The 24,867-nt window shown below is 30.3% G+C and overlaps 1 protein-coding gene across 2 annotated transcripts in view; it reads left to right on the forward strand.

Moving 5' to 3' along the window:
* The first annotated feature begins 1,105 nt into the window (after positions 1-1,105).
* Positions 1,106-24,867, forward strand: part of sec14l1 (SEC14-like lipid binding 1) — a 47,360-nt gene continuing 23,598 nt past the window's right edge. Inside the window, 3 exon segments of one of the 2 annotated variants that reach the window (NM_201098.2) lie at positions 1,106-1,228; positions 2,840-2,912; positions 22,163-22,312. In NM_201098.2, the coding sequence (NP_957392.1) occupies positions 2,850-2,912; positions 22,163-22,312 (213 nt within the window). In that variant the 5' untranslated portion in view covers positions 1,106-1,228; positions 2,840-2,849. 2 annotated transcript variants of the gene reach the window in all.

The following is a 24,867-nucleotide window of genomic DNA, read 5'->3' on the forward strand; positions in this document are numbered from 1 at the left end:
TCATTGTTCTACCTATCTATTGATTAAAGGGACAGTTCACCACAAATGGAAACCTCCTCACTTTTTAATCACACTTAAGTGATTTTAAAGTTCTTTATACAAAATAAGAACTTTAGAGGAATGCTGGGAGAAAAGCAAAACACAAAATAGAATAGTTTGAAAGTCAAATGTTGATGCTTTTCAACCTTCTTTAAAGTACCTTGTGTTCAGCAAGTGGAAAAAACTCACAGGTTCAAAACAAGTAAAGAATAAATGATGACAGAATTTAAATTTTGGGGTGAACTATCCCTTTAAGAGCCTTTGTAATATTGGGGTGAGCTATCCCTTTAAGAACCCTGGTATTGTTGGGGTAAAGTTGGTTTTATATTCGCACTTTCACCTTTTTAATATAATTCCCAGAAAAGTATTCTTTGCAAATCCTTAATAGAGAAATCATATTTGCAGCTAATATCAAAGTACAATATTGTTATTGTTAATTGCGCTAATGCTGAAGTCATGCATGCGATTTGAGACTAAATATTTAAAATAGGCTACCGTGGTAAACCGAGTCACGTTGTACTCATAATTGTACATCATAGTTAATTCATTTATATAACAAATAATATTTTTTTAAATGATGTTTTACTATTTTATTGAACTACAAAGTCCGAATGTGCTGATTTAAAACCAACACGACCTCAGACACCCACTCCAAAACAAATGCTGGATAGTTTCAACCCAAAATTGTTTCAGATATAGACCGTTGAGTTAAAAAAAAATAGTTAATTAAACGATTGTGTTTGTATGTTACCCAAAATTTAGTGCGAAACAATCCAGAATTTGTTTTTAGAGTGAAGCAAGATCACTGAGAAATCGTTTTTAGTCAAGCTGGACTTGAAACGTCACAACAAACACTGCACTTTCTAGTATAACCTGACACAGCACTGCATTTCTAGTTTAATCTGACACTTCCAGTATAAATATCCCCATATACCTGTGTAAATATTGTCAATTTGTGCAAAGAAATCGCTCGAGGTATCGCATGAAGTTGAGCTGAGTTGAGGCGGAGTTTGTGAACTGTGTGAATGACGTATGTTATGTAACCTCATCTGACACAACGCACAGCTTGTACTTCCTGATCAGGATGAAGCAGAAAAACTAAAGCAAACCCGTCTGGATACTTACTTCTTCCCTACAGACTTCATTAGCACTCTTTTTAGCTCCATTCTCTGCAACTTTTACTCCAAAGGTAAAGTGTATAGCCGTTCATTATTATACAGCTGTCCTCCATGTTTACTCGATGTTCGTCGCTCTGTGTTTACAGGCTGATTTCCTCGTGTTTAGTTTAAATAGTCCGTGCAGATGAAGATAACAAAACTCATGATTGTGAATTATGAATGCTGATATCGTGTCTAATGACCTCTTTTGAGTCACTGTTAACAAACCCTGCTCGTTGTTTTCAGTCTGAACTTGTGTCTGCTGCTCTTTAATGCTGACCACATCACAACAAAACATGTTGTTTTTCGTGGACTTGCTTCACCAATACTGAGCAAATTATTGCCAGTATTGTGTAAAGTAACTTTTATTAAGGTATTATGTCACAATCTTAAGCCGATATCTTAAATAAACAAATAGATAAATAAATGACGCAAAAATAACGGGACGCATACTTCACGTTACATTAAAAAAGTAACTTAACGTTACTTTAAAAAGTGAATTAAGAGTCTAATATGTTACTTTAAAAAAGTAACTTCATCTAAAACTGCTTGAAAACTTGAAAAATGTTGTAGTATAATGTATATCACGAGAGTTCTCGCATGAAACAAAAAAAAAAAATACTATGTTTAGTAAACACTATACGCTGTTTTTTTAACCATATTGTAGTAAAACACGTGAATTAATCCATGGTAATACAACTGCGGGTTTAATATAAACATATTACCCAATAATTTACTTTAGTTTTCTATAACTGAGCCATTCCATGCAAATGTCAACTTTGCCAAGAAAAAAATTTATTTTTACCAAATTACGTAAACTGTTTTTGGGTTTTTTGGGTAGGCAAGTATTTTACAGTAATTAAGTAGTACTAAAATGTGCATTTGTCAATGTTTTTAAACTATTCTATTTGATTTACCAAAGGCAGACAAGTGGCAATTTCACATCCATCACATCCATAACAGAGAGATGTCACTTCCATAACGACACTTTTTCCTCATAAATGTGAAAATATTAAATAAAATAAAACCAATCATTTTTGTTTTATATTGAGCCCACTCTCAACCTTTTGATTATCATTATTTATTTTGGGATGTGCATTTTTATTCACTGAATTTCTACAAAGTATGCTGCATGCTGCAAACCCGCACTTTTTTTGTCACATCCCGCATGCTTATTTTCTTCATTTAAAGTACAAAACATGTTTACAGATGGATATTTTTCTGGTCCCATAACTCTGTGGTCAGTTCTTCTAGAAAATATAAACTGATGTTTCAATTTAATGTAACATATACTTTCTATGTGAATTTATGTGTTGAGTTTATACTGCAAATGTCACATCCATAATGCTGGAATAGCTCAACTATAGATTAACTTGCCACTATACACCTGTAGTAAAAAGCTAAAGTATACCACAAGATAGTATTTATTATGGTTTATCAGATTACTATAGCTACTACTTTCTGCTGTAGAATTCATTAACAAAGATTTGTTTGTATGCTATAATATATACAGTACAATACAGTATGGTTCAAAAACACTATAGTATTTTACTATAGATTACTACAGTTGTATTCATTCATGTGGGATGTCAGTATCTCATGCTTTTAGATTATAATTTGGGCTTTATGTTTTTCCCCTTTAGGGTTTCAGAGATGGTGCAGAAATACCAGTCCCCCGTGAGGGTCTACAAATACCCCTTTGAGCTAATAATGGCGGTGAGTTTTTAAAGAAACACTATACTGTATGTTCACAAACTTTGCAACTCAAATAGCGTTGATTCAGTGTAACACCAATTAATATCAATCAACTTATTACTAGTAATGGAGTTAGCTTAATAAGGTTAGGGTTTGGATTATGGTTTTTTGCTTTTAATTAATTTTTATTATTTGCTGTTGGCTATATAATATAATTTAAGTTTCTCTCATTTTAAAGTGAAGTGTTGGCAGTACTTTGTAAACATTACTTAATGAAAATACAGTTGTTCATTGTTAGTTCTTGTTAATTTAACTCAATGTTGCCTAATATTAACAAGTAATGTTAATATACATTAGTATTAGAAATGCTGAACTACTTGATGCATGCTGTAAAAGTATTGTTCATTTGTTTAGTAAATATATTACTTAATAATGAAACCTTGCTGTAAAGCATGACCGGATATTGATATAATTGTATATAGAATATTTTAGAAAGTTTGTTTATTTGAAAAAATAATGATTTTCATAAATATTTACCATGATTTACTAAGTCTACCAACTTAAATATTGGCTAATTGAGTGTAACAGTCTTGTCATCTTGTGCTTGGCATGTATAGATCAGGAATAATTTGTTGAGATTTTTTAAACTATATAACAATCACACAAATCTTTATTATATACAAATATTTCTGTGCTATTTAATTGAGAGAATACACTTTTTAAGAAGCATAATAGATGAATAACTCATTTCTAATAACTAATTTATTTTGTCTTTGCCATGATGACAGTAAATATTTTCTGGTTATTTTGTAAGATACTAGTATTCAGCTTAAAAGGCTATTTAAAGGCTTAACAAGACTAATAAGACAAGTTTGATTAATTAGGAAAGTCATTGGACAACAGAGGTTTGTTCTGTAGCCAATCAAAGAAAATTATTTCTTTAGAGGGTTAATAGTATTGACCTTAAAAGTTATTATATAAATAAATGAAACTGCTTGTATTGCAGCCAAACTAAAATAACCAAGACTTTTTTTCCAGAATTATATATTTTTTTAATAGGAAATATCATGAAAATGTCTTTCTTTGATACGTGCATTCACATATAGCATCTTTAGTGTTCAAGTTTGTCATTTTCCAAAGGAGCGTGCACAAACAGAGTGACATGCATGCTTTTTCCAGCTACACCTATACTTAAAAAAGGCATCAACTTCTCAGAATGCTGCAAGCACACTGCGAGTCGTGACTAGAATTAACTTGTCAGCTTCATACTTTGCATAGAACGTACACATTTCAGTAATACCAGTAGACTAACAGACAAACTTAAGAGCACCCAAACACTGCAGTGCTTTTTAAAACTTGTATCAGAGCTGCAGCAAGGATTGGTCAATTTGTTTGCATACATAGTCATCATCACCTATATACTAGATAACTTCAGAGTAACTATGTTTATATGTAATATCTTTAACTATTAAAAGCTTAGTTTCTAGTTAATTAGTTATTAGTAACTAATAAAGTTATGGTAACTAATAATCTTAACTTCGTAATTTTTTGTAAAGGAACAATAATTATTGTGAAAAACGCAATCCAAATAAAATTGATGTATGTATTTATATAGAATATTTTAGAAAGTTTGTTTATTTAAAAAAATAATTATTGTCATAAATATTTACCATGATTTACTAAGTCTACCAACTTAAATATTGGCTAATTGAGTGTAACAGTCTTGTCATCTTGTGCTTGGCATGTATAGATCAGGAATAATTTGTTGAGATTTTAAAACTATATAACGATCACACAAATCTTTATTATATACAAATATTTCTGTGCTATTTAATGGAGAGAATACACTTTTTAGGAAGCATAATAGTTGAATAACTCATTTCTAATAACTAATTTATTTTGTCTTTGCCATGATGACAGTAAATATTTTCTGGTTATTTTGTAAGACACTAGTATTCAGCTTTAAAGGCAATTTAAAGGCTTAACAAGACTAATAAGACAAGTTTGATTAATTAGGAAAGTCATTGGACAACAGAGGTTTGTTCTGTAGCCAATCTAAGAGAATTATTTCTTTAGAGGGTTAATAGTATTGACCTTAAAAGTTATTATATAAATAAATGAAACTGCTTGTATTGCAGCCAAACTAAAATAACCAAGACTTTTTTCCAGAATTATATTTTTTTAAATAGGAAATATCATGAAAATGTCTTTCTTTGATACGTGCATTCACATATAGCATCTTTAGTGGTCAAGTTTGTCATTTTCCAAAGGAGCCGTGCACAAACAGAGTGACATGCATGCTTTTTCCAGCTACACCTATACTTAAAAAAGGCATCAACTTTTCAGAATGCCGCAAGCACACTGCGAGTCGTGACTAGAATTAACTTGTCAGCTTCATACTTTGCATAGAACGTACACATTTCAGTAATACCAGTAGACTAACAGACAAACTTAAGAGCACCCAAACACTGCAGTGCCTTTTAAAACTTGTATCAGAGCTGCAGCAAGGATTGGTCAATTTGTTTGCATACATAGTCATCATCACCTATATACTAGATAACTTCAGGGTAACTATGTTTATATGTAATATCTTTAACTATTAAAAGCTTAGTTTCTAGTTAATTAGTTATTAGTAACTAATAAAGTTATGGTAACTAATAATCTTAGCTTTTCTGAATTTGATTGTATTGCAATAATGCACGTCTTTTGTAAAGGAACAATAATTATTGTGAAATACGCAATCCAAATAAAATTGAAATTAATTTATTGATTTATCCTCTGAGAGAACGGTTGACATGGTGGCTCAGTGGTTAGCACTGTTGCCTCACAGTAAGAAGGTCCCTGGTTCGAGTCCCTACTGGCATGTTCTCCGCTTGTTCATGTGGGAGGACATGTGCTATAGGTGAATTAAATGAGCTAAATTGGCCGTAGTGTATGTGTGTGAATGAGTGTGTGTGGATGTTTCCCAGTAATGGGTTGCAGCTGGAAGGGCATCCGCTGTGTAAATATGCTGAATAGGTTGGCGGTTCATTCTGCTGTAGCAACCCCTGATGAATAAAGTAACTAAGCCGAAGGAAAATGAATAAATGAGAATAGTTGATGGTTGCTTAATAACTACATGAGCACAAACTGAGCAAGAAATCTTGCAATTTCACGATATCTGAACGGCCCTTTAAACATCACTTGGGAAATATTTGTAAAAAGAAAACAAATTACACTGGAGGGCTAATAATTTTGGCTTCAACTATATAAACACCATCACTTAGGTCATTCATCAACTCCAGAATGGGACATCTCGCCTTTGTAAAACACTGCATAATTATTTCTGTGTAGTAGAGTTCACACAGTTTGTCCAGTCAGCTGTACTCGGAGTGAAAGCTGCTGTGCTCCAGAGTTCACTAGACTTTTAGATAGCTGTCAGCTCAAATACAGGTGAATCTTTAACTTCATAGAGCACAAGCCACGATTGCTTTATTGTTTTAATGGTATTTATAGTTTAATTCAAGCAGTGCTTTGTGTGCTCATCATTTTAAAGTGGATTGTTCCCATCCTGGCTTCTTATTGGTCACTTTTGCCATCTAGAAAGAGGAATCATGTGGTCTGCTAAAAACAAAAAGGTTCACAACAAGGTTTAGGTAGTTAATTTTATGTTTTTATTAACATGAACAACATATTTATTACAATATTTATTCATCTTTGTTAATGTGAAAGTTGTGTGAGCAATATTTTTTTATGTGATGTGTAGAATACAATAGATTGAGCATTTTCTATAAAATATGAGCAAAGATTGGACCAAAATTTAAAGTAAATAGAAATTCTACCATTTACATTTGCCATTTCCAAACATGGTTTTAATATGCCATTAACATGCATATTTTAACACTTTAAGTTGCAAATTGAAGTGGAAAATGTAATAACCAAATTAAATTTTTATGGGTAACGTACAATCAGATAGGGACAGCATTTGGAGACTTGCATCCTTTTTAACGCAACTCACTCTTAAGATTGTTGTTTTCAATTAATATGTCACAACGAATGTCCAGTCAATGGGGTTTTGAAAATGCATTCAGGGCTGGCCACGCCCACAAAACCACCAAATATTGCTTTTAAGGCAGGGAGTGACGACGGGTAGTGTTTTTTGAGCATTCAAATTATTATAAATGCTGTATAAGTCATTGATGGTTAATGTTAGCAAATACATAAACAAATGTAACCTTTATTATAAAAAATAAATAAATAAATAAATAAATAAAACAAATTTTTTTCTAGTCAAAATAAAACAAATAAGACTTTCTCCAGAAGAAAAAAAAATATTATCAGATATACTGTGAAAATTTCCTGAATCTGTTAAACATCATTTGGTAAATATTAAAAAAAAAAAAAAAAAAAAAAAAAAAAAAAAAAAAAAAAAATATATATATATATATATATATATATATATATATATATATATATATATATATATACATACATACATAAATTAATTTCAAAACAATATTTTTATTAAGACTTTTCTGAATTAGATATATTATACAATAAATCTTGTAATTTTTTTTTTAATTCTGTATATTACCCATATTAACATATTTATATACACAGTTGAAGACACTATTATAAACTTTCCTTCGAAGTTCTTATTTTATTTCAAAAACTTACCTCAGGTACTGTTTAACAGGATTATTATTACTTTTTTAATTGTTAAACATAATAGTTTAAATTAATAAATTCCAACAACTTCATTATTTCATCTATGCCATGATAACGGTAGATAATCTTTTAATTATTACTAATTATTTTGCTAGATATTCAGCTTCAAGTGTAGTTTAAAGGTTAACTGGGGTCTTTTGTGTGTTAACTAGGTAAGTTATGTTAATTAGAAAAATCATTGGCCAGCAGTGGGTTGTTTTGTTGACAATCTAACATTAAAAATATTTATTTAAATAAAATAATTGCGTTATCTTAATTTATTTATATTTGAATAAATAATGCATTATAAAAGTATTTATTTATTCATATAAAAGCTGCTTTTATTCTAGCCAAACTTAAAGAAAAAAAATATGCTTCAGAAGAACAATGTAGTAGAAATACTGTGAATAATTTTCTTGATCGGTTAAACATCAATTATAATATTTGAAATAATTAAAAATAATTAAAAATGAATGACAATTTTAACATTTTTCATATATATAGTAGTCAACTTATAAAGTGGATCATCACTTTTCATCAAAGTTGTCCTAAAACTATTGAACAATACCCATTCTTGACCTAGGACAATTTTGAAAAACATTTTTGATTCACTTCGAATGTTGATTACTGTATATAATTAATAATAATAATGATGATGATGATGATAATAATAATAATAATAATAATACGAATATTATTATTATTATTATTTTTTATTGTTATTATTATTATTATTATTATTATTATTATTATTATATTTAATATTAGTATTAATATTTTATTGTTATTATTATTATTATTATCATTATTATTATTAATAATATTTTTATTGTTATTACTACTACTATTACTATTATTATCATAATTATTATTATTGGTATTGATATTTGTCTTTATTATTATTATTATTATCATTATTATTATTATCATTATTATTACTATTATTATTTTAATATTTCCTGCCAATGCACAGAAAATGTTTGCAACACTTAACACACAATACTGTGAATTCAATCGACAATTTCCTTCGAAGTTTGACAGACGCGGCTTTATATCTGACAAGACATTTCATAATGTCACCTCTTATGTAAACGTAACACTGGCTCTGTGTATCTCAGTTGTTGATCACCAGCTGTCCTGATAAAGCTGATAAGAGTACAGAACGTCAGTACCGTAACGCACACACTTCAGTCCTTTCACAACCGTCCCGTGAGCTTTTAATGTTTTATAGGCTTTTACACCATCATTAACCTCTCGTTAACACTAGCAAGGCAAGACCTTAGTAAAAGAGCACTTTTTACAGAAACAAAGGTGCAACCTGAACTCAATGTTATTGTTGTTTTTTAGGGACATTTAACTGCATGTTAACTGCATTAAATCTATATAATTTACATTTTATAATAATTGTTTTGATTGACATTTAGTTTCATTATTGATTTATAATTTTAAGTATGTTTTTATACCTTGGTTGCACTTTATTTTACTCTACGAATGGGTGTTGTGTGTTTACAGAATGTTCCGCATTATATAAGGTAACTACACGGATTAAGGTTAAGGTCAGAGGTTGGTTTATGGATAATACAGAACAGTTGTTATCCACAAACATGAGAAACTGGAATGTAAAATAAAGTGTTGCCTATGGTTTTAAGATTTGACATGCACTAAAATTAAACATCCACATTAATTATAATAGCACAATTACTTTCTGCAAGAGAAATAATAATTTCTGTAAAGCATGCTTAAAATGTTTGCCCCAGCATCATAATATAGCAAAATAAAATAAAGCTAAATAAAATTAAAAGTTAAATATTATAAAATAAAGTTAAATGTCATAAATTAAAGATAAATAAAATAAAGAAGCTGACAATGAGCTATAAAATAAAACTCAATAAATAAAATGAGTTCAAAATATTATAAACTAAAATTAAGCTAAATAAAATAAAATAACACTACATAAAATTAAGCGAAATATTATAAAATAAAGCAAAATATAATAAAATTAAGCTAAATAAAATACATTTAAATGAAATAAAAAGCTAAAGATTATAAAATAAAGCAAACTAATACACTAAAATAAAGCAAAATGATACACTAAATTATAGCAAAATAAGCTAACATAAAGCTAAATAAACTAAAATAAATCAAAATAAAATAAAGCTAAATAAAATAGAATTAGTTCAAAATATTCTAAACTAAAATTAAGCAAAATAAATTAAAATAACGCTAAATAAAATTAAATGAAGCTAAAAATTAAGCAAAATAAAATGGTACAATAAAGCAAAATAAGCTAAATAAAATAAAGTAAATAAAATAAAAAGCTAAATATTATAAAATAAAGAAAAATAAACAAATAAAGCAAAAGCAGCTAACATAAAATAAAATTAAGCTAAATAAAATAAATTTAAATGAAATAAAAAGCTAAAGATTATAAAATAAAGCAAAATAATACACTGAAATAAAGCAAAATAAGCTAACATAAAGCTAAATAAACTAAAATAAATCTAATAAAATAAAATAAAGGTAACTAAAATAAAATTAGTTGAAAATATTATAAACTAAAATTTAAGCAAAATAAAATAAAGCTAAATAAAATTAAATGAAGCTAAAAAATAAAGCAAAGTAAAATAAAAGACAAGAAAGCAAAATAAAACAGTACAATAAAGCAAAATAAGCTAACAAAAAGCAAAATAAAATTAAGCTAAATTAAATAAAATTAAGCTAAAAAAAGTAAATAAAATCAAATAAAAAGCTAAATGATATAAAATAAAGCAAAATAAAATAGTACAATAAAGCAAAATAAGCTAACATAAAGCTAAATAAAATTAAGCTAAATAAAATAAAGTAAATAAAATAAAAAGCTAAATATTATAAAATAAAGAAAAATAAAACAAATAAAGCAAAAGCAGCTAACATAAAATAAAATTAAGCTAAATAAAATAAATTTAAATGAAATAAAAAGCTAAAGATTATAAAATAAAGCAAAATAATACACTGAAATAAAGCAAAATCAGCTAACATAAAGCTAAATAAACTAAAATAAATCTAATAAAATAAAATAAAGTTACCTAAAATAAAATTAGTTGAAAATATTATAAACTAAAATTTAAGCAAAATAAAATAACGCTAAATAAAATTAAATGAAGCTAAAAAATAAAGCAAAGTAAAATAAAAGACAAGAAAGCAAAATAAAACATAAATAAAAATAGAAAACTCAATACAAACTAAATAGAAACACAATGAATTTTTAATGATTAAACAATAAAATTGCTTGAAGTAAGACACTATCATTATTTTTTATATATAATGTCAAACCAGTTGCATTGCAAAAAATGCTTTTCGTACTTAAAGGAGAGAGTGCAAACATGCTTTGTTCTAATGGAAATGGTTTGTTGGCTTACAGTGAGTGAAATCCCCTGAACAAGGTCCCCAAAGTACTGTCCCGAGTTCACTTAAACCACATAAACACTTGGTCCGGCACAGGATTTTCAGTGTGGTTTTAACTAGAATTAACATTTTTGTCTTGCTCCTAGTCCAAAAATCTCAAAATTCAAGAACCATTTTTACACTAGTAAACACACATTGGCTTGTTTTCAGAAATAATGAGTCAAAATTAAAGGTGCAGTAGGTGATCTGCCAAAATGCTAATCGGTTAGCATATTAGCTTTGATCAGCAGGGGAGGGACTGTATTTCAGAGCCACGCCTTCTGAAATCGCGAATGCGTGCACCACGACACGACAGCAGACAACCCACTATAGTTCATGTCATTCGCCAGTTAGAAATGTAGTTAGTGTTTGGCCGGCGACGTGCAGGAATTTTAACTTATTACTAAGCCACACTTTACATGCTACTTCCGAGCGAATATTCGGAGTAGCAAGGTAAACAGTATAGGGAGCGTGTCACAGGCTGTCATTGTTTAAGAAATGACCCAATGTGAATATAAAAGCAGCTTCACCTCAGTAAAGCAGGTTAGGCGGAATAGCGCTATTTACTAATGTTTTGTTACCAAACTAAATATTAATCTACATTATCGATGCTGTAAAAGGCCCTTATGAAACTGAAAATGCTCGCATCAATCTTTCGCCGGAAAATTTCAGTGGCTGAACAACACGTCTGTGCATATAACCCATTTGTTACAACACCTTTTGTTAAAAATGAAACAACTTCAGTGTTTAATTACTGTAATGTTGTGTCTTGTGAGAGAAATGCAGCCTGATCTCACGAAAAAACGTAAGTATTTTACGTTTTGCAAGTTAAGTGGCTAATTCGTACGAATTCGAGTTCAGTCGTACTCACTTAATTTTGACATCATTTCATTCAGTCATTCATTTTCTTGTCGGCTTAGTCCCTTTATTAATCCGGGGTCACCACTGCGGAATGAACCGCCAACTCATCCAGCAAGTTTTTACGCAGCGGATGCCCTTCCAGCCGCAACCCATCTCTGGGAAACATCCACACACACACTCATACACTACGGACAATTTAGCCTACCCAATTCACCTGTACCACATGTCTTTGGACTGTGGGGGAAACCGGAACACCTGAAGGCAGGAGAACATGCAAACTCCACACAGAAACGCCAACTGAGCCGAGGTTCGACCCAGCGACCTTCTTGCTGCGAGGTGACAGCACTACCTACTGCGCCACTGCCTCCCCCATCTACAGAATTTAATTACTGTAATGTTGTGTTATGTGATAGAAATGAGAAATAATATGATGCGATTAAAACATCATATATTAGTTTGTTTCGCTGAACTTGATTAATCAAGTCAATTATTTTATTTATTTATTAATTAAATTTTCAATTTCATGTTAGTTTATTATGACAATAATGCTTAAATAAAAATTAACTATGAATTGTCAATCATTAAACAATGAATAAACAAATATTTTTAAAATAATATAGTATATAATCTTGTTTAATTACATTGCAAAAAATGCTTTTCTTAACATTTTTGTCTTGTTTCTAGTCCAAATATCTCAGAAATTAAGAACCGGTTTTACAAGATTTTTTACAAGAAAAGAAGATCATGGTTTTGCTTTCAGAAAAAATGTCAAAATGAAGTGAGTTTTTCCTTAAAACAAGCTAAATAAGCTGCCAGTGGGGTAGGAATGAAACTATTTTAAAGTAAATTGTGTCTCAATGTTAGCATTGTCCCCTCACAGCAAGAAGATCACTGGTTTGAGCCTCGGCTGGGTCAGTTGGCATTTCTGTGTGAAGTTTGCATGTGCTCCCTGTGTTGGCTTGGGTTACCTCCGGGTGCTCTGGTTTTCCAGTCTAAACACATGAACAAAGTGAATTGGATTAACTAAATTTGCTGTAGTGTATTAGTGGGTGTTTGTGTGTGAATGAATGTGTATGGGTGTTTCCCAGTACTGGGTTGCAGCCGGAAGGGCATCCGCTGTATCAAACAAATGCTAATACAGTTGGCGGTTCATTCCGCTGTGGTGACCCCTAAAATATAAAGAGACAAAGCCGAAGCAAAATGAATGAAGTCAAAACAAGGGTATTTTATTTCCCCTGTTGGCAGATTATTTAGCTTGTTTTAAGGAAAAACTCACTTAATTTTGACATATTATTTCTGAAAACAAATCAATATTTGTTACTTGTTTTGAAAAATGCATCTTGATTTAATAATCTTTAGATTTTTGGACTAAAAACAAGACAAACTCAAATAGGCAACGCATTTTTTAGCAGTGGTAGTTCTGGCCCAGTCGCAGGTGTGAGTGTAATGCAAGCCCAATGCATGATTGATCAGCCGGTTAATTAGGTTACAGTTCACATGCATTGATCCTCCACACCCCCACAGTGACATCATTTCCCCCGGCGAAGGCACTAATCACTGGCTCTTATCAACATTATTATTGCATATTGGTTTTTGAGATGTGCTGAGTGCACAGTTTGACGTCATGCTTTAGTCAGCATGAGCCAGCGCTCGCCATTCACATCCAGCATTGTGCAGACTCAGACTCTGCTCTCCGTCAGAGGCAGAAAACTGTGGAAAATCTCACTGAGGCGTACAGTATAGTATTGGTCTGTTTATGAAGCAGCTGCTGCAAAGGTATTGCTATATTAAAAGCTTGTTTCTCACAACGCAATACCCGCATTAAACCACATTTTTCAAAATGTACACTTCTGTACCTTACGGGTCCATTTTTGTTCCTGAAGGGTATGTGTTACTACCTAATTTCCCCCTAATTTTTAAGTTTATCTAAGCTTATAATAAACATGTTATGTATGCAGGGACTCTTATTTTGAAAATAGTGAATCTGTTCACAGACATCAGAAAATAAAATGCACTCATATACTGATTAAACATTTATTTAGTGCCTTCCGAAGAAGCTCTGTCTAACTTTATATTTTGTTAGTTTAACGTGTATATTGTAGATGTAAATCTTTGTAATTAGACACACTTTAGTGTTTTTAATAAGGCAACAAACACATGTAGACTGCTGAATATAAGTGTTATCCACCTTTAATGCACCCTTTATCCACCTTTATGCACCCTGTCACATCAAACAGCTCTTACTTGGATTTTGCTGGCATTAAAAGAAGGGCAATAAACCTTATAAAGCTGAAATTATGAATAATGTTTACTGCCGTCAGAACACAAAATGCAGGATATACGGATTAAACATTGAAGTAGAGCATACGGGCTAGGCGTAAGGTATGTTTAACTATATATTTTGTTAGTTTCATGTGTTTATTGTGAACTTTGCTGTGAATGTTCATTATTAGACGCAGGTTTATGTTCGTAATGAGGCAGCAAACACATGTAGACTGCTGAATATTAGTGTTTAACACGCATGTATGCACTCTGTCATACCAAACAGCTCTTACTGGGAATTTTCTGACATGAAATAATGGCAATACACTTTATATAGCTCATTTCTTTATGCAGATATTGATATTAATTCCTGGCTGCATTTTCATAAGCTAAATATTTAAAATACAATTCTAAATACATATTTGCTGGTTACTTTAGTTAAAATTAATATAATTTAGCCTATATTTCATAGACAACACAACTAAGAAGAAGAATAGGTTGGCTTAAGTAGCTCGATCACTTGTTGATCAAATAAAACATTTGTACCTTGAAGGTACATATCAATACATAAAAAGTACAAATGCGTACCTCATAGTATCTAAAAAGTACATATTAATATCTATATTTTCCTTTTAAGTTTAAACTAAGCTTATAATAAACATTATATATGCAGGACTCTTATTTTGACTACTGTGAACCTGGTCACAGCCATCATAGTGCAAAATGCAGGATATACGGATTGTATTTAGCGCCTTCAAAAGAGACATAAGGTGCTGTATCTTTTGTTGGTTAAACGTGTATATTGTGAACTTTGCTGTGAATGTTGATTATTGACACAGGTTTATGTTTGTAGTGAGGCATTAAACGCATGCTTTCTTGTCATATAATGGCATAAAAGAAGGGCAATAAACTTGATGAAACTCTAATTTTAAAGACTGAAAATCTATACACAGCCATCAGAACACAAAATGCAGGATATATGGATTCAGAATATATTTAATCTCTTATGAAGAGGCGTTAGGTCATTTTAATTGTGTGTTTTTTTAGTTTAACATGCATGTTGTTTTGCACCTTTATTTTTGAATGCATAATCCAGAATATTTCATAACATTATATGCTGGGATCAAGCAGCACTATTATTATTATTATTATTATTATTATTTGTAGTAGTAGTAGTAGTATTAGTATTATTATTATTATTGTCTTTTATAAAGGTCATTGTGTGATTTTGACTCAAGTGTTTGGAGCACAAAACTAGTCTTACGCCACGCTAGTATATTTTTGGCTATAAAAAAACAATATGGGTCAAAATTACAGATTTTTCTTTTATGCCAAAAACAATGGGATGTTACTGGAAATTATCTGATTTATTTCCTACTGTAAATATAACTCTTGTTTTTTTAGCACTGCATTTCTAATCACTTACAGTTAACTTTTAATGTGATTTTTTTTTTCTTTTTTTTTTCCTCTCAGTATTTATATTTTTTTGAATCTTCATAGTTTTTGATAGTATCTAGGCTAAATATTGTCATAACAAGCCATACATCAACAGATTGCTTATTTATTTGATCAGTTTTGCTCAAACTGAATTGAAGAAAATGCATATACACCTATAAAGCAGTTTATTTGATTTACAAAAGGCACACGACCTTGAGTTTTTTTTATGTGCCTGAAAGACAAAAAAAGTCCTGATTCATCTCTTACATAAACTTTGTGTCCGGAGAAAACATTTAATTGTTTGATTCAGTGGCTTTAATGGATGACGTCCATGGAGGTCATCAGACTATTGATTTAGCACACAGTTTGAGATATTGCCAGAATTTTAAAGAGGGTGACCATAGTTTAGTATATATGTACGTAAACAGCTGCTCACACATGCCAACTGCAACAAAACAGCTCTGCACGAACACTTCAACCAACACAGAAGAAAACGGGATCTAAAATATGCAAACTCAAGCAAAGTAGGAACAAAACAAAGCCTCAAAACTAAAGCCTCTTAGCTGTAATCAACAGAACTAGACATGCTGTTCCTCTGTGAAAAGTTATGTTGCAACATTAATAGTGCCAAAAAATAAAAATACACAAAATGAAGTCAAATAAAAATAAAACAACATAAAATAAAGCTAAATAAAAGCAAAACAAAATCAAAATAAATGTAACAAAATAAAATAAAGCAAAATTAAACTAAATAAAATAAAGCAAAATAAAATGAAGCAAAATAAAACAATAAAATAAAGCCAAAATTAAATAAAGCAAAACAAAATATTGCAAAATAAATAAAATAACATAAAATAAAGCTAAATAAAACAGTAAAATAAAGCCAAAATAAAATAAAATAAAACATTAAAATTGTTTTAATAAATAAAACAAAAATAAGGCAAACTAAAATAAACTAAATAAAAGAAAATTCTAAATATTATAAAATAAAGCAAAATAAAACGATAAAATAAAGCTAAAAATCAAGCTAATTAAAGTAAAGCTCAAAATATTCTAAAATAAAGTTAAATAAACTGAAATAAAGCTAAACATACTCAAATAAAGCTAAATTAACTCAAATAAAATTAAATAAAGCTATAAAATAAAATAAAACTAAATTAAACATGATCAGATTACTGTGAACAATTATACTGATGCAAAAAAATATACATTTCATCCTTTAATCATGTTATTTAATCTAATAATCAACTCCCCCAAAGTGTGTTTAATACAGAGGGAAACAGCTTGTCATTTGTTTAGTAGGTCACGCAGTCTATAGATCATTTCCATTTTGCACGTGTGTACACAATAGCTTTGTTTGGCTTTTAACAGGATCTGGTTGCCATTTAATACACTTGACTTTCAGTGGAACAGCACAGAGTACACACACTAAAACAAACACACTAGAAAGTGCTTATTCACTGCTCTGTATACTGGATATTTACATCTGCACGAAGCACTTATGTACAACGTTAATGCATTTAAAGCTGTAGTGCGTCATTTCTAAATCATTAGAGATGGCACATATATATATATATATATATATATATATATATATATATATATATATTTATATATATATATATATATATTTATATATATATATATATATATATATATATATTTTATATATATATATATATATATATATATATATATATATATATATATATATATATATATATATATATATATATATTAAAGGATACCATGCTGTATTTTAACATGTGAATAATATACAATTAATTTTAAAAAATATATATTTGTACTTAATCAGTGTATTTGTATGTATGTATATATATACATACATACATACATATATATATATATATATATATATATATATATATATATATATATATATATATATATATATATATATATATATATATATATATATACATATACATATACATATACACACACAAATATATACATACATACATACATATATAATTGGTCAAGCTTTAGTAAAAATGTGCTTACAAAAGGGATTGTTCACTTGTAATTTTAAATCTTAAAAGTATTTACTGAAATAAAATACATTTTCATGACTGTTTATTACACATTAAACGTACAAAAAAGTAACGTTTTTATAAATAATTTTGTTTATGTTATAAGGACGTACACTAATTTTGATGTCCTTACTAACATGTTGAAGTGCTTGACAATACATTAAATGTTAAATAACGCTGTACAATTAACATTTTAATATATTTTAATAACACTTTTAATAATAAATCCATGTAAACATGACAGATGTTTTAATAAATTACATTTTTATTTGCCAAAAATTCTTATTGGTACATTTAGCATGCTAACGTCAATAATTTTTTACTGTATAAATATGTCCAATTTAAGTGTGTCGAAAAATGTACTTTTCGCCTCAAATAATTGAGTTGAATATTCATTTAATCAATGATGTATGTCATTCAATTTCAATCAAATCCAATAAAATATTTTAAATATAAGTTTTATAAAGTTTATTGCCATTCTTTCATGTCGGAAAGCTCCCAGTAAGAGCTGTCTGATACGACATGGTGCATAAACGTGCATGAAACCCTAATATTCAGCAGTTTACATGTGTTTGTTGCTTCATTACAAACATAAACCTGCAACTGATTACAATCACTGACAGCAAAGTTCACTATACATGTGTGAAACTAACAAAAGAAACAGTTAAACAGACCTTAGGCCTCTTCTGAAGGCACTAAATAAAATTTTTATTCATATATATTTGCGTTCTGACTACTATGAACAGATTTACAATTATCAAATTTTTCAGTTTTATTAAGTTTGTTGCCCTTCTTTCATGCCAGAAGATTCCCATTGAAAGCTGAGAGATATGACACAGTGCATAAACGTGCATTAAACACTAATATTCAGCAGTTTACATGTGTTTATTACTTCATTACAAACATTAAAATGCGCCTGATTGCAAATATTCAAAGCAAAGTTCACAATATACATGTTAAACCAACAAAAGATGCAGTTGAACAGACCTTACGCCTCTTTGGAAGGCACTAAATCAATTTTTAATCTGTATATCCTGCATTTTGGCATTCTGATGGCCATGAACAAATTCACAGTTTTCAGAATAACAGTCACCCATATGGCGGCACGGTGGCTCAGTGGTTAGAACTGCCGCCTCACAACAAGAAGGTCACTGGTTTGAGTCCCGGCTGGGTCAGTTGGCATTTCTATGTGGAGTTTGCATGTTCTCCTTTTGTTCATGTGTTTTCTCTGGGGTCCCCGGTTTCCCCCAATCCATAGACATTCACTAGGTGAATTCGATTAACTAAATTGTCCATAGTGAATATGTGTGTGTGTGTGTAAATGTGAGAGTGTATGGGTGTTTCCCAGTACTGGGTTGTGGCTGGAAAGGCATTTGTTGCGTAAAACATATGCTGAAATAGTTGGCGGTTCTTTTGGTGGTGGTAACTCGGATAAACTAGGGACTAATCCAAAGAAAAATGAATAAATAAATGAGTCCCACATACATAATGTGTTTATTATAAGCTTAGATAAAAATAAGATATTAATATTTAATAAATTACTTCAATTTTAAGTAGTTTTTTTTAGGCTACATTTTCTCACTAGACTTAACAGTAGATACCATTAACTGAGAGATCAGGGCGCAAATATTGACAGTCGCACCTGTGCTTCACTTTCACACACATGGAGTCATATGTCAACTGTCTTTACTTGGTAACCTAATCTTAAGTTAAGTCAACTAAAAATAAAACAGTCACAAGACAAGTGTTCTCCTCTCAGCAACTCAAATAACCTTCTGCATGTGAGGGTCATTTGCATATAGTGTTCAGCATAAATGAGTACACCACGTTTTTGAACATTTGATATGTTTTAGCTATCTCTCAGTGAGTATTGCCAATATTTATTGGCACATTTAAACAAAACTGTTTTATTAAACCGTTATTTATGTTCATTAGTATAAGAGTTTGGTCACTGAATATCTATAGCAGTGGTAGGGAACCTATGGCTCTCGAGAGAAATATGTGGCTCTCCAGCTGTCTTTCTTCAATATTATTTTACCATTTAATAAAATTATAACCATCACTAAAAATCAGTTTCCTATGGAAACTACAATTACAATCCCCTTTTTAATTCTAATTGTATACAACACAATGAATAAGAACTCAGGTAACAATGAAAGGACGATTGGATCGATGTGCGTTTGTGGCAATGCGGATAATCTTGAATTGCGCCCCTAATAATTTAGCGAATTTTGACCCTAATAAAGGACAAAAAAAACACATATTTGAGTGGTGATGGTGAAAAAAAAATACCATAAATGATTCTTCATTCATGGTGATGCTTGATTTATTTATTTTTATTTATTTTTTATTTTTTGAGTTGTGCATGGACATAAATTAAAGTTTTGTTTAAACCTGTGTTATTTATAGTAATATTCTAATTAATAATTTAGTATTAGTAGTAATTAGTAGTATTTTATAGCAATACAGTAGTAAATGCATTTTTATAGTGGCATTTTGAGAGCTATATATATATATATATATATATATATATATATATATATATATATATATATATATATATATATATATATATATATATATATATATATATATATATATATATATCCAAATGGCTCTTTAAAAAAAGGCTCTTTGCTTTAAAAAGATGTGCCTGACTTCCGATCTATACGAATAAAAAGATTATATATTTAAGTTCAAGTGATTTATTGCTATTTAACTAAATTTGCTAATTTAATGTTTATGTTCTCTTTTTTTTTAAAACCTTTGTTTATTAGTTTTATTTAATATATTTTCCACAATATATTAGTTTAGGTGTACTAATTTTTGGATTTGGGATTTTTAAATTAGTTCCAATTTTGGCTTTGGTACTGACTAATCCAAGGGAGCCCAAACTGTGTTTTATAAAGGGTTAAAACCAAACTTGATTGAGGGTGGGAGGCTGAAAACTGTATTACATTAAAGTACTAATGCAGTACAATTTCTTTACATTTTATAATTAACATATTATATTGAAAACACCCTCTATTTAAAAAAAAAAAAACACGACTGAATGTTTTGAATGAAAAGCTGTAATGTAGCCGTGACGGGATCAATTTTGGCGTGGCGCCCCGCCATGGAAAAATGAATGTAGCAGAAACCATGAAAAAGTATGGAATCACCACTAGTGGAAGATGTTCCTTTAAATGTTTAATTGTGTAGAAAAAAAACAAGCACATACCGTGCTCAGCATAATTGAGTACACCTCATTTTGAAAATGAGAATTTTTTTATCCATTTCTGAGTGAGTATACACATATATTTTGGTGCATTAAGACAAAACAGATTTATTAAACAAATACATGTATTAAAATAATATTTTAGTCACCAAAAATGTTTAAAAATTGAAAAAAATACAATTAAATTCAAGCAAAGTATTAAAAAAAATCAAACCTACAAAAACGACGTTTTTCAATATTTTTGCTTCTCTTGATTTTTTTTCTCTTTTTTTAAATTTGTATTTAATATTTTTCTTTAACATATAAATTTGCATGTACTAGTTTTTGTACCGTTATTGTGGGTTATTTTGTAAGATTAGCTCTAGATTTGGCTTCAGTACTAATCTAAAATATATGCACAAAAATAATATTGTATAGCATCCTATTAAAATTAGAACTTAAAAGAGAGATTTGTAAGGGGTTTACTTATGCTGAACACTGTACATGCCACAACACAACCTTCTTGCTGTAGGAAACACTTCATACTCCAAATGTATTTTCTCTTTTTAATCTGTAAAAACAGTTGGAGTTCACTAAAGTGTTCTTTGAGCGTGTGTGCATGCATGCGTTTCGTACAGCCAGAAGGTTGGATTGTGAAATAGAAATAGTTTTGTGGCATGTATGTGCTTGTTTTTTTTTTTTTTCCATTGAACATTTGAATAAATACCGTCTAAGAGTGGTGATTGCATACTTTTTGCCTGGGGTTGTATTATAATAAATAAATAAAAAAAACTTTCACTTTGTGCAAAAATGTTGTTTTCTTTTTGGTGCTCATGAATCCAGTTCCTCTTTTATCAATGGACCCTTTTCACAAGACGCTCATTAGCATCTGAAATCTTAAATAGTTTTAAATATTTGTATTTTTTTTAAACAAATTAACATTTACATGTATTCATTTATGTATTATATAATCTTTATATCAAATTACCAAAAATAAAAAAGCAAACACACACACATGACCACTTGTGTGAGGTGTTTCTAATGCAGATTGTATGGAGGCGGACAGTAAATCGGACATTATTCTCTGTTCTGCCTGCCGTTATCAGTCTCACACAGATTTATTTCCATTTTCTGAAAGTCTTGATAACACCATCGTGGAGTTTTTCTTTTATTATTTCACCAAATAGGATTGTACAAAAAAAAAAAAAAATGTTGTACTCTCCCTTTCTCCCTTCCGTACTCCTCTCTAAGTTTACCAAAATGTCTTAAAAAGGACCATTAGGTAACATTTCCAGGTTTCTCAAGACATTTTCTCCTGTCATGTGTCATGTTTTTCTCTCTCTTTCTCTCAGGCCTATGACCGACGATTCCCGACCTGTCCTCTCATCCCCATGTTTGTGAAGAGCGACATCATCAACGAGAGTCACAGTGAGGACGGGGCCGAGCTGTTCATTGAACGCAGGTGTACTGTGGATGTTGAAGCCCCTCGGTTACTAAAGAGGGTATGCTATTTATTGCATGAGTTGGTCCCACTTTATATTATGTGGTTGTAATTATTATTGGGCATGGACCCGGATAAGATTGTAAATGTATGATAACCGTGGATAAAAATAGCACGGTATTACTGCTCTACAATATGTCTTTTTAAATGTCTGGGTAAAACTTTTTACCTCAGTAAATGCAATATATTTTATTTTAAGAACTATTTAAAGTATTTTGGAGCACTGAACATGTCAGGCTAAATAATTAAACCAAATTATTGACTTCTGCGGTTTTCATTAGTTTCAAAAACACAGATTTCTTTACAACTTGAAAATACGTCTTTCGATATCTCTCTTTTCCTTTTGGATATCTTTCCTTTGGATATAAAGTAAAGCCACTGCAGTGCTCATGTCCAGAGCATATATAAATCTGGGTTTTTAAGCAATTTGTTTTTCTCAAATGTTTGCGGATTATTCTGAACAGTAGCTTTTGATGTGAAAATAATTTTGCCCTAAAAAACTAAACAAAATATTAATAACAAAACGCATTAAAATACATTCTTGTGTACTGTAGGAATGGTATAATAGTATGCTGTATAACAGTACATCAATATAACCTAAATACTATGTACTTGCATTTAAAGGAACACTCCACCTTTTTTTGAAAAGACTCATTTTACAAATCTCCTACAGTTTAATAGTTGAATTGAACCATTTTTGAATCCTGCCAGAACAAGAAATCCACTGATTGGGTCACTTTTAGCTTAGCTTTGCATAATGAATTGAAACCGATTGGACCATTAATGTAACTTCAGAAAACTTGAACTTTATACTATGTAATGAGTGACGGAATATGATAAATTACATGAATGTTCCTAAGACATTTAGTGTTTGCTATATGACTCGTTTGTAAGCAAATTTGTTTTATTTTATTAATACAGTTCTCAGTTTTTAATCATTTAAATAATGTCATTACTTCTCCAAAAGTCATGAGAGAAACAAAAATCATGGGTCACACTTTTTTAAATTAAGGCTTCTTTATTTACTAACATGAACTAGTTTTGTACAGCATTTATTAATGATAGTTTAATATTTTCTAATGCATTATCAACATCTAAATTCATGCTTAATAACATTAATGCACTGAGTTAACATGAACTAAAAATTAACTGCATTTTCATTAACTAACATTAACAAATACTGTATTAATGCATTGTTCTTTATTTGTTCATGGTAGTAAATGCATTAACTGTTACAACCTTATTGTAAAGTGTAACCCAAATCATCAAAAAATGTTCTGAAAAATAATTGAAAATCAACATGAGGACCAGAAACTCATTGAAACTCATTACTTTCTTCAGTTAAACAAAGAGAAAACTGAAGCCATTGTGTTTGGGAACAGAGATGAGGTTCTCAAAGTAAATGCGTACCTTGTTATTAAAGGTCAAACAACAAAAAATAAGGTCAAGAATCTTGGTGTGACTCTGGAGTCAGATCTGAGTTTCAATAGTCATGTCAAAGCAGTCAGTAAATCAGCATACTATCATCTCAAAAACATTGCAAGAATCAGATGCTTTGTTTCCAGTGAAGATTTAGAGAAACTTGTTCATGCTTTTATCAGCAGCAGGGTGGATTACTGTAACGGCCTCCTCACTGGCCTTCCTAAAAAGACAGTCAGACAGTTGCAGCTCATCCAGAACGCTGCTGCCAGAAGTCATCACACCTGTCCTCAGGTCTCTACACTGCAGGGCTCAACAATAAGGACTGCCCGATGGCCCGGGGCCAGCGTGTGAGATGTTCGGGACAGTAGACAGGATCGTTACTGGCCCGATCGGGCCACTAATGCCCTGTAACTAAAGTTCAATTTGCCTGTGTCTATTTGTCAATTGCGTGCAAATACAGTCAGAATAGAGAAACCGTTTGTGTTTTTCAAATGCTACCTTCTTGGTTCCTCTTATCTGTTTGGATGTTGTGAGCATGTTATTTTTTTTCCGTAACAACCAGTAAAGCTAAGAGACAGCAACATGGCGGCAACATCAAGTGATGATGCTAAAGGAAAACATTTGTCTCTAACGTCTTGGAAGCAGACATTTACGAGGGTGCACTGCTAGGTCAAACCTGATCGGGAGCAGGTTCAATTCATATAAACAGGATTAGATCGGCCCAGTTCAAGCAAAGATAATACAGAAAGTTTGTTCCCAATTCTGATATTTTCTTACAGTAGTAGTTATATACACTTGGGAAAATGGTACATATTTTTTAACTATATATATATATATTACTTATGCAATCTGCACCCTCGAAATGAAAGTACAAAGACTGCCACCTGGTGGTGCACAGAGAAAACTTATTGATATGAACTTTTTAGATCGCTTTAGTACAAATTGTGTAGAATAGTAATGCAGAATATGTGTTTTTTAAAGCAATAATACATTTATGCAGTCATAAACATGTTTTGATAGTTAATAGTGATTTGATGCTTCATAAAAGTTGCAGACGCCTTTACCAATATCAAAATGCTTTTGTAAAAGACCAGTTATTCTTTACACCGATTAAAAAACGGCTACTATAATATA

This window comes from Danio rerio, chromosome 3 (genome assembly GCF_049306965.1).
Source record: "Danio rerio strain Tuebingen ecotype United States chromosome 3, GRCz12tu, whole genome shotgun sequence".
NCBI lineage: Eukaryota > Metazoa > Chordata > Actinopteri > Cypriniformes > Danionidae > Danio > Danio rerio.